Genomic DNA, 18,194 nt, shown 5'->3' on the forward strand with positions numbered 1-18,194 from the left:
TTAAAGGGGTACTTCAGCGCTGGGAAGATGAATCTGTATTTAATCTGGGTCATCAATGCAGTAGAAATGTGAAATTATTTTTGAATTTGGTGCCTTCTAGACCGAGAAAAGACAGAAAATGTATTTTTGTCCCATGGGGATGAAAGACTACAATTCCCAGAATGCTTCGCTGCCCTGTGAGGCCATTCCCAAAGCCACCAACTTGATTACTGTGACGGAGTTAGAGAAGAAACTACAATTAAAAACTGAACGTGTCAGTCACCACGCGAGTATCACAGCACTGAGCACTAACTGCACGAGTGATGAGAGCTGAGGTTATCGCGACTACACTCGCGGCATACATTCACAACGCGAGTTCAGTCTGGCGCGTTTCAGTTTATGCCTTTGCAAGCTTAACTTTCATAGAAATTAATTTGAGAAGTTAAAAGACTTACATTGCTCACCATAGCTCCGTTTAAATGAGTGCCTGTAGCTGAGCTGAGCTCTGAGTGTGATCTCCATCCCCCATGTGCGGATTCAAAACATGCGGAAATGGCTCCCTCTGCTGGCTGTAGTCTTTAGCCTTTGGGCAAACATTCCTCCTATGATGCAAAAATCGTCAATTTGCATCATAGGAGAAAATTTTCCAGAAATAAAATGCATAAATCTCTTGTCTCAGGGGGATATGAGGGGGGAAAGCACAATCATTTGAATATACTCCAGGGTTTCTACTGATACAAAGCCATATGCTAATCACTGAAGTAACCCTTTAAGAAATGTACCAGTGGCACTGCGATTTGTTTAGGTTTGTCTTTTTTTTTTTTTAGAACATTTCCTGCAGTTGGTACTTGGGCATGGAGAGGTCAATGCTACAGGAAAACAGGAAGCACTGAGACAACGACACGCTTCATTAACGGGAAGTGTACAGCTTGGAGCAGGAACCTTATTCGTGATCCGTGAGTTTTCATTATGTCTCTCTCTTCCCTTTCCCAATCCATCTTTCATCGCTCTGTTATTCATAGATTGACGAACAAATTAAACTGACTTAATCTGGTGTCATATTCCAGAAAGGACTTCAGAAGAGAAATTGCTGTAATAAGAGACAGGAGTAGCAGGTTAACCACACCAAGATGTGATCACCTTGATCCTTTTGGACCCTGTTTTGGATTAGACGTTTGGGGTAGAATATCTCCGTGGATTTATCTATCAATGACATTGAGATTCGGAGATTTTTATCTGGCTTGTTTGTTGTGCAGAAGATCTTTGATTTTGGATTTGGCACACTCGCCAGAACTAATCTAAACTGATCAGCAGGGCAAGCCTCAGCCTGCACCCTCACACTGATCAGCCCAGATCATGAGCAAAGCTGATCTCAGGCCATAATAACATAACTTCAGGCTATCTGCGGCACAATCTACCTGTTTTAGCCACACCTAACATTGTTCAAACAGTATGACTGTGCTGTGCTGAACAAGAACTCACAGTCAACTGAATCAGATATAGAAGTAATGCAATAAAATATTTCACTCGTGTTGACATTAGTTAACGGTTTCATGCTATAGTTTGAAGTGTAGTAAAAACTGCTCACAAATGAAATAATGGTGACCTTTAACCTTCAACAGAGTGTTTTGAATAGCTGTGCTAACCTCCATTCTCTTCAACAAGACAAACTGCTTCCCACGGTATACGGTAAGAAAACACAATGGATTATTACTTCACCTTACAGCAGGAGAGAGCTGTGCTATCTGTCACATGTCTTGCTCCTCTTAATACTTTTATAGGTTATTTAACATGCTTTCAATGGGAGTGCATTGGAGCCTGTCTATAAACAGCCTAATTGTCTTTTCAGACTGCATGGGAAACAGTACAACAATTATTAAGCACAAAACAATTCATGAATACCATATACCGTTTCATAAATGGTTACCTTACTAGTGGCCAAAAGTGATGTTCAAAGGGGATATTTGTTTTTAATGATCCTATACAAGTTTAATTAAACCAGCAAAATATGAGGAAAATATTATATTATTGCATTTTTTCTTTTTTAACTTTAAAAAAGAAACAACGTTTTTTCAGATAAATTCCTTGGCTTTTGTTTTTAATAATTGTATTGGATAGGTGCCTTAACCAAGTTTAGTATATTATTCTTTAAAATAAATCAATAAATAAATCAATAAATCAATAAAAGAATGAAACAAATGATTTAATTAATAAAACTTATTAAATAAAAAATAATTAATTAATACATATTTTTAAAGAACAAAGCACTAAACATGGTTACGGCACTTATATCCAATAAAATTATTAAAAACAAAGGTAAAACACATCAACATAATCATTAATATAAGTATTTTATTCAATCATTAATATACTTTACAGTAAGGCTTCATTTGTTAACATTAGTTAATGCATTAATATGAACTATAAAAAATGGACTGATTTGTTTCTTTATTTGCTAATCGTTAGCAATGTTGTTAACAACTTTTGATTTTAATAATGTAGCTATTGGTAAATATTGAAATTAACAAATGCCGTAGACGTGCATTTCGTTATTAGTTCATGTTAACTAATGTAGTTAAACCTTATTGTCTTGTTTTTTTGCATGTTCTTAATTTCCAGGTATGAACAGTCAGGCCAAAAATGATGTCCACACAATTTGGCACGTTTCATAGCATAATTATCACAAATAAAACAATTGGCTCCAAACACAATAACGCAATATGCTTAAAGAATCTAAAATATATTGGAAGATGTCACTTTGGCCACTATGCTATTAAATATCAGGCTATTTATGTTATTTACTGGTTTCCCAATTTTTTAATTTTAGTCTGCAGGCCAGAATTCCCCTAGAAACTGCTGATAAAGCAAACAGTCATTTGTGTATTTGGACTTTTGAATCAAAACTTCATTCTTATTATGTTATGACTATCAAAAGGCTACAACAATAAGGTTATTTTTCATAATACAGCACTTGGATAATTAGATAATAGGTCAATTGGATAAATGGTTGTAATTTAGTGGTGACAAAGCGTTTGTGTTCTCCAGCCTTGTGAGTGCAGCAGGATATGTCAGTTGAGCCCGAGTGGTTGGTATGTTTCCTCTGACCTGTCTGTGCTTATCTTCTACAGCCTTCACTTTGACATTTGGAGCATGTGTGAATGAGGCGGCGGTGGCGCGCGGAGCTGCCATCCCCGAAACATCAGTGACACAGCAATTCCCACGATGTATTTTTAATTCCCTGGTCGCTTCTGTGAGGAATCGCCTGCTTCAAGCGCAGTTATCATGACATCGGTGTGGAAGAGACTCCAGCGCGCTGGAAAAAGAGCGTCGAAGTTTCAGTTCGCCGCGTCCTTTCAAGAACTCACCGTAGAGTGCACTAAGAAGTGGTAAGAAATGCGATTTTTCTTTTCATTGTCGCTCGGTGTTGTTATAAATCCATAATAAACACATTATCATACACGTTTAGCCATCTTTAAAGTCTGACGTTGCTGCAACACAACTTTAGCGACACGACGCGACGCTATAAAATTAGAACGCAACGCTCCCATTATAAACAACGAGGCTCGTGAACGTGCAATGGAGACATGGTGCGGTTTGCTGAGCGGTGTGGCTCGATAAAGTTCTCGAATGAACGTTATCAGAGGGCTTGTTTACTCTGGCAATCATATTTTTGCATGTTTTGGTTGTAGCCTAGTGAGTTTTGTTATGAGTCGTATCTTCAGTAGTAGGCTATCCGCTTACTTTCGTTTTACTTTCAGTTCCACTTGATGCGCATCTTCAAGGACAGTCATTAGCAGCTTCTGTCCAGCTTCATCAGGCACTTTTGGTGTGGTGCTTTTTGCAGATGAGAGGGTCTTCTTGCTTGCAAATGGTGATAAATTAAGCTCTGGGCACTGACCACAGCCATGCATATTTCCATAATCATGCGGACGCCTCTGAGTTTGAGTTTATTTGACACAAAAAGTAAGCAATACATAGTGTTACAACTTTCCTGTCAAGGACATCACAGCAAAGTTGCATTCAATTGTTTCCATTGTGGTCCTTGATTAAAAATAATAATAATAATTAATAATATAAAACTCATATTAGTAATGACGTTTCATTTGGTTTGCATATTCACCCTACACACAGAAAAATACGGTGTCAAAAGTGTACCTTTAGGGGTACAACAGCTTGTTGCTGGGGCAGTACCCTTAAAAGGACATCTTTGTAGATACCTTTTTTACTCCTAAAAGATGCATATTAGTACCTTTGAGTACAAATGCGTACCTTAAGGTACTACTATGAACCTTTTTGTGGTAAAAATGGTACAAAGTTGTTCTTTTAAGGGTACTGCCCCAGCGACAAGCTGTTGTACCCAACAATTTTGACACCCTATTTTTTTTTTGTATAATTACATTCACAATCCATGTAAAAAAAGCACTTTGTTACCCAACGGCAACATCTTCCACTCCTTTGCACCTGCAAATTTGAACAACCTAACCATAAAATGTCTTATTCCAAGATCCATAATACTCTGTCTGGTGAAATGCCCATGTCTTGCATATTATTGCATATATTAAAATAAACATGAGGTCTATTATTAATCATTTGATGTACCACTTTTAAATTCTGCAATACTAATCTTCTTTCACTTCTTTGTACTATTTCAAATATATAATTTTCAAATTTGCCAGCTTTTGTTTAAACTGAATCTCTTCACACTCAGCAATGCATTTTCTCAACTGTATGAAGTGCATCTTGGGATGCTTGTAAACAGTTTTGAAGGTTTTTTTCCTGTACTATCTTGTCCAGTTTGTTTATTAAAGGGATGGTTCACCCAAAAAATCTGTCATTTACTCACCCTCATGTTGTTCCAAACCTGTATGAGTTTCTTCCGCTGAACACAAATACAAATATTTTGAAGAACATGTTGAACAGTTTATTGACCCCATTGACTTCCATAGTATATATATATTTTCTAGGGCTGTAACGATACACCAAACCCACGATTCGGTTCGTATCACGATTTTTGACCCACGGTACGATACAAACCTCGATATGGGGGGGACAAAACAGTTTTATTCTGTACAGTATTCTGTAGCCTATTTTGCCGTCAATACCATATATCTGTATGGTCAATAGGCTACTGCCGACGTTTTCTTTGCGGTACCAATAGGCAATATATATTTAACATGAAGTATAGGGCCTCCTGTATATCAATACCAACAGAAGCGCCGCGTCAGACACGCTTCTGGTGTGCAAAGAAAGAGAAAACGCCACGCAGCCGCACCGCGGATGACACGCAACAGAAACGCCACGCTCACACCACGTTACCAGCCGGTTGGGGAAGCTTCTTGAAACACTTACGGCAAATTGTGTGGGTCTTGTAAACTACACGATTGCCATCCTTGTTCTCCACCGGGTAGCTGAAATGTTGCCATACTGCTGACTTAAAAGTTGGACCTGGACAGGAAGGATAATTCTGGGAGTTGGAAGGGGTGTGTCGCGATTCTCCCTCCTCAAATCGCGATACAGGTTCGTGGACCTGCGTATTGCGATTTCGATTTCATATTGCATATCGTTACAGCCCTAATATTTTCATACTATGGAAGTCAATGTGGCCCATCAACTGGTTACCAACATTCTTCAAAATATCTTTGTTTGTTGTTCAGCAGAAGAAAGAATCTCATACAGGTTTGGAACAACTTAAGGGTGTGTAAATGATGACAGATTTTTCATCTTTGGGTGAATTAACCCTTTAAGAGCAGTTTATTTTTGTCTACATTTTCAAGCATAGAAATATATGATTTTAGATAAAAAGATTTTTAAGATTAATAGAACCATAAATTCACTCAAGTGACTTAATTGGCATTGTGACAAGTCCAAAATGCTTTGCACGTGATATGTAATTTGTTGAGGATTTTATTTCATATGTAAAATATGACAGTGTCCTTTATTTCATAAATGCACTGAGATCATTTCAGATTCAGGTTATTAAACTAAAAGTGAACTCCTGCAATCAACATATTTTAATGTGCATTAGCATCGTGACGGCGGATTTATTTGGTAATCGATATGCCATTAAAGCAATGGTTGTTGAAGGATAATCATATTTCTAAAGAATATTGATGTAATCCTCCAACAAAGACAGGAAATTGTATTTTACTTAATTAGAGGCATTAAGGGAAGAAATCACATTAATTATTTTCTGAATAATGTTCTCTGTAACACATAATTTCCCAAAAGCAAGTCGTTTTCAGGTTTTGCTTTATACACAAACACATGCAAGTCCATACTCTACATTTATCATACTGTATGTATGTATGGTATTACTGGAATGATTAGAAAGTATGTTGATGTTATTATTTATTTGTTTTCTTTTGTGGAAAAGCTATTTGTGAAATTGCTATTGTATGATATGGTGTAGGCATGGCTTCATTATTGGCAGAAGTTCACTTTGAGACACTGCATGTTGTCTTTATTTGATAGTTAAGACATATTTTACACTAACATTAAAATGTTTTGGTTTGGTGAAATTTTGTTTTTGAACACTCTTGCTCACCAAGGCTGCACTTATTGAATACAAAATACAATAATAATAGTTAAATAGTAATATTGTGAAACATTATAATTTAAAACTCCTGTTTTCCATTGGAATATATTTTAAAATGTAATTTATTCCTGTGATGTCAAAGCTAAATTTTCATTACTTCAGTCTTCAGTGTCACATGATCCTTCAGAAATCATTCAAATATGATGATTTGCTGCACTTTTTCTTTTTCCTGATTATTATGAATGCTGAAAACAGTTGTGCTGCTTATTTCTTTGTGGAAACCACGATACTTCTTTCAGGATTATTTATTAAAAGAACCAAAATTATGTGGATTAGAAGTCTTTACTGTCACTTTTGATCATTTTAATGCATCCATAATGAATAAAAGTACATGGTGACCCAGCGTTTGGATTATTAGACAACATTTGGATGATAGTGTATTTTATGAAACATTTTGTTAATTCAACAGAATATAGCAGATTGGATATAGGTTTGAATAGCTGCTGTGATGATGTCATCTGACTTCTGTGGCCATTGACAGTGTGTCACATGACTTAATGACTCAATGACTGACCTCAGAACAGCTGTTTGATTCCATCAGTTAAATGACTCTGCTATGAATGTTAAATGTGGTCAGTGTTACAAGACTGTCTACAACTGATACAGTTAGAATCTCAGTTATTCCCTTCTTAGGGAGTTTTGTAGATGTAGCGCAGTGCTTCAGCAGCTTTATATCACTGCATGTGCCATTTCCCTGTCTATTTCTGTGAACCCCATGACTGTCACCACGTCGCTTGGCCTCTTGCATCCATTCACACAGCTGCTGCCGACACTGACCTGCAATACGAGACCCAGAGGCCCATGATTCTCGCTCTCCACCTTTCCTTTCCTTTATTATGACTTCAATCAAAAACCATGTTAACATGCATAGACGGTCTACTGGTCATCGTTTGGTTTTCATCAGTAGGAGGAAATAATTTTTATAGATGCACGTTATGTCCCTTTCATTTGACTGATCAGCACTTTTCCAGGTGTGATATTGAGTGATAGATGTTACAGGTGGACTCCATGTGATGTCTGCAAAGGGTTCTTTAAGGCAAATCATGTAGTTTATATCCCAAGATTATAGGAATGACCTGGATGATAGGACATTTGCATAACTGCATAGTCATCTGTATGTATAAATGCTGTAGCTTAGAAATCTAGATGCACCCTTGCGGCAGCAAATGCAATTTGCAGCCAGGATCGTCTAGCACCTCTCCGTTGGCTTATGAGCTTGGCAGGCAAATCACATCGTATATAGAGTCGGTGGGCGGGCTTAACGTAATGATGGCAGAGTTGCGACGGTTCCACGTGAATTCCCTGCTATTGAAAACAAAGAAGATGGCTAACTTGGAGTTAAGCTTTTCTTTGAGAAAAGAACAAAGAACAGCACTGAAGTTGTTATTAAAGAAGGAAGATGTGTTCGGAGTTTAGCTGACCAGATACGGCGAAAGTTTATTCTCAGCTAGCTCCGCTGGCGGGAAAACGCATTGGATTTAGCCACAACCCGTTTGTAATTGTTGTCTCTCCACTGTTAGCACTCTGGCAATGGGAAATTCTGCAACCAACAAAGTTGCTAACTTAGTTAGCAACTATGGTTTTGGGAAACGCACCCCGGTTAGTTGTAGCGTTATTCTATTGAGTGCAGAGGGAGTTTGAAAGACAACCGTTTATCCCGCCCCTTTGATTGAACCCTGTCAATGGTGTGTTCCCAGACCCAACATCTTGATGTGGGTGTGGCTTGTCAGGCTATAAATACTGCGCAATATATTAAAATATCTGAATGATTTCATAGGCTACTTCAAAAAGTCAAAGTTTTAGGTCAACACATATAGCAGAGAATAGACTGGGCATGTGACTGTTACTTGTGTGTGACTTACTTGATGTTAGAGTTATTAAGCACAATAAGCTGCAGAAAACCACTCATTGCGGGACTCGTGCGGTTTGATACACACCTGAAGCGCGCACACAGAAAGCCACCTCTTGGGCAGCGTAAGATCCCAAATTCAGTTCTCTTCCGTGGCTTGTTGCACTCGAATGGCCAAATACACACACATGGGCTTTTCACTCATGTTAACCCTAGTAAACCCTAGGTCATTCTAAACCGCGGGTAAACACTGGGTATTCGTAAGCTGACGTTTCACACTGCACATTCCTAAACCCTGGGTTAACGTTCATATTTGCATATTTGCTGTGTCATTGATTATCAAGCATTGATTTGAAAAAGGCAGCATGCAACCTGTTTACATAAGTTCTAGCATTGCATATTTTTATATTACCGACTGTTCTATAGTGTGTATACTGAATGGATATTTCGGACTATAAAGGCAAGAAAGAAGTCTGTTCTTCAATCAAATTGAATCAATTTTCTGTCAGCATGTGACATTTTTCCTCTCAAACGCAGAATTTACTGTTTATATAATATGTACAGTGTTTCTGTGACTGTCCAAAGTATGCAAATATGAGTACATGATTGTTTGTCTTTTGCTAAGCACCTAGTTGTTACATTATAACACTGCTCCGTTTCACACTGTACAAGTTTGGCACTGCAAATCCAAAGCAGGGTTTCATAACCCTGGGAAAAAAGCAGGGCTAAACCTGCATCTAAATTACAAATGTGGTCCTTTACCCGGGGTTAAAAGCAGTGTTTAGAATGATGATATCCCGCGGTTAAGCGCAGTGTGAAAAGCCCTACAGTTATGTCAAAAGGACTGTCTTGGCATATTTTCATGTTAACACAGTTGGGTATTTTATAAGTGAACGTAAACAGTCAAAAAAGAAATTGTTTGTGTGTCAGTACCATCCGTGCATTAGGTCTTAAAGTGACAGCAGCCTAAATACATTAAAGCTGGCTGTCAAACAGCAGAAGATAAAGAGAAAATCACTTTATTATGAATCAATGTATATTTAATTAATCTGAAGACTATGAATTTTTATTTTTTACATTTAGATTTTTCAGTTTCTGTATTGTGCTGGAATGCTACTGTTAAATAGATCTAATGTAACATTAGAAACCTAAAGCACTTTTTATTACTTTTGTAATGTGTTCAAAATAAGTATTGAAGCATTGCTGTTGAGAAATACCTTAAAGGTAATTTGCAAAAAATACGGGAAAAGTGGTTAAAATTACACTGAAAATAAAACTACTTCCATGAGGACATGGCGTAGTGTGTGTAAATGAAACAGCTAATCTATTATATTATATTATTTTTGCCTGATGTCCATTTATAGTGTTAGTAATAATGCTATGGTAATACTTAATATAATAATAATACTTTAGCATAATAAATGTATGCCAAAGACTATGCAGCAGGAATTATGCAAAATAATGTCACGCTCTGATTTTAATTATACAGAATAGGTATTGTTGGTGTTTAAATGTGGGCGGTCAAGTATTCATCTGTCTGATTATGTCTGAAAGTTGTGGAAGAATAGAATGGTCTGTTTAAACTGCTTTCACATTTCTCAGAAAGAATGTGACATACACTGATCAGGCATAAACTTAATATTGTGTTGGTCCCCCTTTTGCTGCCAAAACAGCCCTGACCCGTCGAGGCACGGACTCCAATAGACTCCTGAAGGTGCGCTATCTGATACCAAGATGTTAGCAGCAGATCCTTTAAGTCTTGTAAGTTGTGAGGTGGGGCCTCTATGGATCAGACTTTGTTCAGCACATCCTACAGATACTTGATTGGATTGAGATCTGGGGAATTTGGAGGCCAAGCCAACACCTCAAACTCGTTGTTGTGCTCATTCCTGAACCATTTTTGCTTTGTGGCAGGCCTTATTATCCTACAGCCATCAGAGAATACCGTTTCCATCAAAGGGTGTACATGGCCATGGGAAGCGATGCACACGCACCTGGCCATCCACGTGAAAGAAAAGAAAACGTGATTCATCAGACCAGGCACTTTCTTCCATTGCTGAGTCCAGTTCTGATGCTCACATGCCGTGGACAGGGGTCGCAACAAAGTGCGAAGCACTGTATATCTCCTTTCTATCAATTTGAGCTACAGTAGCTCATCTATTTGATCGGACCACATGGGTCAGCCTTTGCTCCCCACGTGCATCAATGAGCCTTGGCCGCCCATGACCCCGTCGCCGGTTCACCTCTGTTCCTTCCTTGAACCACTTTTGATAGATACTGACCACTGCAGACCGGGAATATCCCACAAGAGCTTAAGAGATGCTCTGTCGTCTAGCCGTCGTCTGGACCTTGTCACACTCACTCAAATCCTTATGCTTGCCCAGGTATTTGAATCACATATCTAATATCATATTATTTTACAAGTTATCGTTATTACATTTAATAATGCAAACAAAACAGACATGTTTTCAAAAAAGTATTCAAGCATTGCTGATGGGAAATAGCGTAAAGGTAATTGGCAAAAACCACTGAAAAAGTGGTTAAAATAAGACATATGGAACCAAATATACTTCCATGAGGAAATGGTGTAATGTGTGTAGGTTCAATAGCTAATCTGGTGATGTTAGTTTAAGGAGAGACCACACCCTCCATTCAGAGAGAGAGAGAGAGAGAGAGAGAGAGAGAGAGAGAGAGAGGAGAGAGAGAGAGAGAGAGAGAGAGAGAGAGAGAGAGAGAGAGAGAGAGAGAGAGAGAGAGAGAGAGAGAGAGAGAGAGAGAGAGAGAGAGAGAGAGAGAGAGGGAGAGGGAGGGAGAGAGAGGGAGAGGGAGAGGGAGAGGGAGGGAGAGAGAGAGAGAGAGAGAGAGAGAGACGAGAGAACGAGAGAACGAGAGAGAGAGAGAACAAAAGAGAGATCGAGAATGGGAGAACACATCAGTAAAAACATTGAGGAAATGTAGAGCAAGTCTCAGGTTATACTTCCCACAACCACTCTTAAAGGAAACCCGCATCACACCTCAGTCACTGTAGATTGCAGTTAACTTGCACTCCTCTTTTTAAAAGCTCATATTCTTATTTTTAATATAAGGTGTAATATGTCCATTGATAATGTTAGTAGCAAAGGTTTTTTCCCATCGAAATGTATGCAAAAAGTGGAAGCATCAGGAAGTGTGCAAAAAAAGTCATACTCAATAGTTATTGTTGGCGTATAAATGCGAGCAGTCAAGTGTTCATCTGTCTGATGTCTGTAAGTTAGAATGAAGCATTGTTTAAGAAAATGGTCTATTTGAGCTGGGGAGAAAGTTTTGAGATGAAAATTACAGTATGTTTTCTTAGTACAATGAACTCTTTTATCCTATAAGTTTCCTCAAGATATGGCCATTTGAATCTACTTTCTTTGTTCAGTTATATGCAGTGCTTATCCATAATGTTGGAATGGACATATTATAAAGGTTTAGTTCACCCACACACAAAAAACAAATTATTCACTCTCATGTCTTTCCAAACACTTGACTTTCGTTCATCTTTGAAACACAAATGAAGATATTTTAATGAAATCTTAGAGTTTTCTGTCCCTCCATTGACAGATACGCATCTACCACTTTGATGCTTCAAAAAGTTCATAAAGAGATCATAAAACGAATGCATATGAATTGAGCGGTTTAGTCCAAATTGTCTGAAGAGACTTGATCACTTTATATAATGAACAGATTGAATTTATGCTTTTATTCTCATGTAAACACGGGCTGTGTTTGAAATCATCCCCTCATTCACTATTTTCTACATTACTCCAGTATTATAGTACATTCGAAGGAGTGAATAAAAATGAGTAAATTCAGACACAGAGTGTGCCGGAAACACATAAAAAAAAAAACACAAAAAACCCTGATGTATACCTAAACATTAACTAAACAATTTAATAATCAATTAAAAAGGAATTTATACCTGTATTATTTTAAGGGGTGGTTCTGTGTTTTTTTTTGCTTGGTTGTGTTTATGGGGCACAGTATACTTCTTTTTATTTTTTAAACGCCATATTTTTCTTATATTTGACCTTTATTCCACACCGCTGTCTCCACTGCCCTTTGAACGGCTCGTTTGCTTCCTGCTTCTATGAAGCCCATCCCTCCGAAAAACGCAATGGTCTTAGATTGGTTAGATGGCCAAATGTAGTTTCCTGTATTTTTATTGGCTGAAGTGCCTAGCACAGGTTGTCCAGAAACGCCACGCCCCTCACCATTACGGGCAGAAGTCACATCTGTGGTGACTAGCAAGGGTTTATGATGTCACCAACCCAGGAAGAAGCTCGTTGTAGTCCAAACCGGCCGTTTTTGTAGGCAATAAACTGCCATAACTTTAAAAGACAATATCTCCGTTTGCATTGAACTTTCAGCGCTGTAACTTTGCAGATACTGTTTATGCTCAAGCAGCGACATTACACACTAACTAAAGTTACAAAAGTGAAATCGCATGCAACCACCCCTTTAAATAGTTTCCCCATTGGACTAGCAAATTGGAAAATGGATGGATGGATGATTCGGCTGCAAATGTAATCTTCAGGTCAGACGTGGGACTTTATTTGGCATGCAACATTATGTGTATTCTTTAGCGTATATTGGTTGTACACTCGTTATTGTGGTGCCTTTTGTGATTGAAAGAGTGTACTCAATTATGTCTATATGGTTTCGGACACTACTACAAATGGCTGTCCCCTCAAGTACTGCCCTATTTAAAGATATGGGGGTGATTTTGGATACAGCCAATGATCAGAGACCATCAACAAAAGCTCAACCGTACTTGCTTAAAGTTCGAGAACAAACCTCATTGTCCTTGCTGAAGCTCAAATGTGCTGTGTAACATGAAAATTAACTTTATTGATTCTCACACGTCAAGCAAACATGCATTGAGCTTCTGTTTACCACAACTCGTGTGAGTTGATGAATATATGAGAATAAAAGCCTAAATTCAATCTGTTCCACATATAAAGTGGTCAAGTCTCTTCAGAAAATGTGGACTAAACCGCTCAATTCATATGGATTAGTTTTATGATCTCTTCATGAACTCTTTGAAGCGACAAAATGGTAGTTGCATAGCTATTAATGGAGAGACAAAGACGAACTTCTTACGGGTTTGGAATAACACCAGGGTAAGTAATTGATGACAGAATTTTCCTTTTTGCGTGAACTACACACAGAAAAATAGGGTGTCAAAAGTGTACCTTTAGGGGTACAACAGCTTGTCGCTGGGGCAGTACCCTTAAAAGGACATCTTTGTACATTTTTTACTCCTAAAAGGTGCATATTAGTACCTTTGAGTACAAATGCGTACCTTAAGGTACTACTATAAACGTTTTTGTGGTAAAAATGGTACAAAGATGTCCTTTTAAGGGTACTGCCCCAGCGACAAGTTGTTGTACCCCTAAAGTTACACTTTTGACACCCTATTTTTCTGTGTGTACCTTTAAGTGTCATTTGGTGGATGTTGGTCTTCTTATCATCCCATGATTAGTCTTTCAGTTACTTTTTTATATAGTAGAGATTACAAAAAAAAATCTGCGATTACTTACTCACATTACACACAATCATTACACACAATATTATCCTGTTAGAACAGGAACAAGTACGTTTTACTTGCTCTTGAAGAAGCTCCAGCATTCCATGCAATGAAGCTGGCTAATGGCTTCCTGTATGTGGGTCAGATGAGTAACCTAATAACCAAACTGAGTGCACATGATGGTAGTCCCCTTCTTTGTGCTTAACCTCCTTAAAGCAATTCCCTAGGGAATTTTAAAATCCTAATTATATTAACACTGTTTCATGTGTCATTTCAATTTTCAGTTCTTCATGATGTGCAATATAGCTTCAAGCGATGTTGCTTGATCTCTAATCAAGCTAAATGATTGTATGTTGCTGTAATTTCAGTGTGGAACAGGAGTGGTTATGTTTCTGTACTATACTGTGTTATATTGTTTGTTATTTGTCATTCACAGGCAGCCAGATAAACTGCGAGTGGTTTGGATCAGGCGAAACCGACGCATCTGCACCAAGGTAATTGGAGGATGTGGGTTTGAAACTCTTTCCACATTTATAGCTTTCAAGTACTATAGAAAGATATGACTGTGGTTACTTGACGATTATTCATCAACATTACAAAACCCATTTATCCAAATTGATAGAAATAAAATGGAAACAAGTGCAATATATTAAGCAGAGGTAGTGCTACCAAACCAATTCAAATAGCTAATGTTTTAGTAGCCACTCAAACAACTATAAGTGCTGAACAGCACATAATGGTTTTTCAATCATATGTTTAGATAATATATTGCTGTTAAATTCTGGATGTGGAACTTTATGAAATTTAGAGAAGAGGAAAATAACTATTTGTATGATTAGTAATTGCGAATTTACTAATTTACAGCAGAAGGAAATACTTCCTCCTAGCACACACAGAAAACAATTGGTGGCAATGATATGTCATTATACTTTCAACGTGCATAGTTCTGCTCGTTTCACAATAACAGTGAAGTGAATGCATTGATTTAGAGGCCTAATCCTTTCGTACATTATTATTCATGATTTTGTTCATGAAAGAACATGCATAATCATTGCCCAGTCAGTTTGCTTAGTTTTTTCCCCCACTGTAGGCATGATGTGTTTGTGTATCACCAGCTGTGTTAATAGCATTATTCTCATTGTGATCATCAGCTTCATGGCTGGCAGCCGGGTATCAAGAACCCATACCGGGGGACTGTGGTTTGGCAGGCTCCTGAGAGCGTGGACATCACCGTCACTCTCTTTAAGGTACAGCGAGCATTAAGTTCACACCAATGACGATAACTATATTAGCATCCACACCAGGAGACGTTGTCGTTCTGTTGATTCTGAGCATGTGTTTGTCTGTCACTTTAAGCTCGAGCTGGTTACAGCTACCTTCTTTAGCTGGATAAAAACCATTCTTAAAAGGATAGTTCACTTTAAAATGAAAATTCTGTCATCCTTTTCTCACCCTCAAGTTGTTTCAAACCTGTATGAATTTCTTTCTTCAGCTGAACACAAGGGAAGATATTTTGAAGAATGTCAGTAGCCAAACAGTTAACTGGAGCCATTGACTTCCGTAGTATTTTTTTTTTCCTACTATGGAAGTCAATGGTTCCAGTTAACTGTTTGGTTTCTGACATTCTTTAAAATATCTTCCCTTGTGTTCAGCTGAAGAAAGAAATGCATACAGGTTTGAAATAACTTGAGAGTGAGTAAAGGATGACAAATTTTTATTTTAAAGTGAACTATCCCTTTAAAGTGATTTATTGATATTGTTTCTCTGTGCCATTATCGTTATAATTGTGGTGTGAATTTTGCTATTCTTTAATTTTGAGAATGATTTTTCTAACTATATGTTTATCGTTATCATTATCTTTATTTTTATCGTCCTTGGTGTGAACGGGCCTTTACAATGTAAAAAATAATTCCATGTACACTACCAATCAAAAGTTTGGGGCCAGTAAGATTTTTTTTTTTTTAAAGAAATTAATACTTTTATTCAGCAGGGACATATTAAATTCAAACCTGATGTTAACATTGTTACAAAAAAATCCTGTTTCAAATAAATTCTGAAATAAAATAATAAAATCGAAGCAGCACAGCTTTTTGAAACATTAGTAATAGTAAATGTTTTTGAACATCAAATCCGAATATTATATTATATTATTTTGTATATTATATCATATTAGAATGATATCTGAAGGATCATGTTACACTGAAAACTGGCATAAAGATGCTGTCACAGAAATAAATTACATTTTAAAATATATTATATCAGTAAATGGTTATTTTAAATAAAATTGTGAAAATAATTCACAACATTGGAGGTTTTACTCTATTTTAAATAAAATAAATCAAGCCTTGGTGAACATAAGTCATTAAAAAAAATCTTACCAACCCCAAACTTTTGGTATGAAGCCCCTAAAGGGACATATGAGATGGGAGGAAAACTTGTATGTTCATGCTCTAGAAAATTCCCCTAGAAACATTACATTTTCTCGCAAACCTTTTGAGTTCAAAAAGTCCAAACGTTGTTCGAGGAACACAAAGTTTCTTGGGGTAATCACCATGTCCCAGGGCCTCTGTAAAATGGAGGTCATTTGTGACAATTCTTAAACCTAATAAACTTAGGTTAAACTAACAAAATTGCAAACCTGAATTTTGTCATTATTATGTAAATTTTATTCATGTTTGTTGTCCATTATTGAGATGAAATAATGAAACCAACGTCAGCAATTTTCACTTTTCCTATAGGATCCAAATGCAGATGAATTTGAGGACAAAGACTGGACATTTATCATAGAGAATGTGAGTGTCTATTTTGTAATATCACCCTCTTTATTAAAAGCAATTGTAGCATTTCTGTTTTGACTTTCTTTTTTGCTGTTTAATAAGTTTAGGGTTGTCACATTTATGTGTATTGCTTTGTTGGAATATTTTGTCCTATCAAGAGACATCCTCGATCTGGTAGTATTCTGTTCTCTTTTAAAGCAGTCTAACCCGGTCTCATCCCAACATCCATAGGAAACAAAGGGCCACCGAAAAGTTTTAGCATCAGTGGATGTGAACATGAAGAAGTATGCGAGTGCCACCCAGGCTCAGTTTGACCTGGCGCTTACATTAAAGCCTCTGTCTGTGAAAGTGCTGGATGCCAAGCTTAAACTCACCCTGTCCTGTGTCTTCCTGAAGGAGGGCAAAGCTACGTGAGTTCAGATGTTTTCATTATAAAAATATTTTTAAACCTCATTCTGACCCTCTGTCTGAAATTATCCGTTTATAAGAAGCAGTTCCTTTAAGGCTTATCTGTAAACGACCACTGTTATGATTGGCTAACGCCGTTGCATTGGAAACAATATCAATGCCCACTCACTATTGCACATGAGTTTAACTTTAAACAAGAATTCTGTAGAGATTAAAGGGTTAGTTCACCCAAAAATGAAAATTAGATGTTTATGTGCTTACCCCCAGTGCATCCAACATGTAGGTGTGTTTGTTTCTTCAGTAGAACACAAATGAAGATTTTTAACTCCAACCGTTGCTGTTTGCCAGTCATGTAATCATGTGAATGGTTCTATGAGAGCTAAATATACAAAAAAAAAAACTTGCTTAGGCAACATGCACAAAAACCCTGCTGCTCCTGATGACACATTGATGTCTTAAGACATGAACCGATTGGTTTCTGTGAGAAACCCAACAGTATTTGTTTTGTTTTTTACCTCATATCCCGACTAATCTCATCTAGTGTTCCCATCCGCTATTACTTCCGTCTGATAAGGTCAAACAGGCGCAATCATAGATATATAAAATCCTCATTAGTGCCTGCGCGGATTGGTTAAATGAGGCATCTATATAATATATATCTATGACTGAGCCCAGTCTACCTTTAAACGCGATCTAGGAACCTTCAAAAAACTTTTGAGTTGATGAAATTAAACATATAGCAGATATGTTAATAGTGACCAGTTCAGAGGAAGGTGCCAGACCATTTAAAACCTTAAAAAACAAGAAGTAGAATCTTAAACTCTATTTTAAAGCACATCGGCAACCAATGCAGAGAGGGTAAGATGGGGGTAATATGCCATTTTTAGAGCTTGATTGAATAAATGCTTTGTTTATAATGAGGAGAAAGTTTAAAGCTCTGAAACTTGCAAGATGTTTTAATAGTACAAATACCTCTTATATGTCAAAAGATAAAGGCAAATTAGATTTTTTCATGTCATGACCACTTTAATTAAA

At 37.3% G+C, this 18,194-nt stretch overlaps 1 protein-coding gene across 13 annotated transcripts in view; it reads left to right on the top strand.

Annotated features, from left to right (window-relative positions):
* Positions 1 to 2,952: 2,952 nt before the first annotated feature.
* Positions 2,953 to 18,194, top strand: part of ehbp1l1a (EH domain binding protein 1-like 1a) — a 50,073-nt gene continuing 34,831 nt past the window's right edge. For 11 of the 13 annotated variants that reach the window (XM_067445271.1, XM_067445284.1, XM_067445285.1 and 8 more), the window contains exons 1-5: positions 2,953 to 3,365; positions 14,411 to 14,468; positions 15,126 to 15,221; positions 16,713 to 16,766; positions 16,983 to 17,161. In XM_067445271.1, coding sequence (XP_067301372.1) covers positions 3,262 to 3,365; positions 14,411 to 14,468; positions 15,126 to 15,221; positions 16,713 to 16,766; positions 16,983 to 17,161 — 491 coding nt within the window. In that variant the 5' untranslated portion in view covers positions 2,953 to 3,261. The remainder of the gene's footprint in view (positions 3,366 to 14,410; positions 14,469 to 15,125; positions 15,222 to 16,712; positions 16,767 to 16,982; positions 17,162 to 18,194) is intronic. The other 2 variants (XM_067445282.1, XM_067445283.1) reach the window with 1 other exon arrangement.

Source organism: Pseudorasbora parva, chromosome 1 (assembly GCF_024679245.1).
Source record: "Pseudorasbora parva isolate DD20220531a chromosome 1, ASM2467924v1, whole genome shotgun sequence".
In the NCBI taxonomy this organism is placed as follows: Eukaryota; Metazoa; Chordata; class Actinopteri; order Cypriniformes; family Gobionidae; genus Pseudorasbora; species Pseudorasbora parva.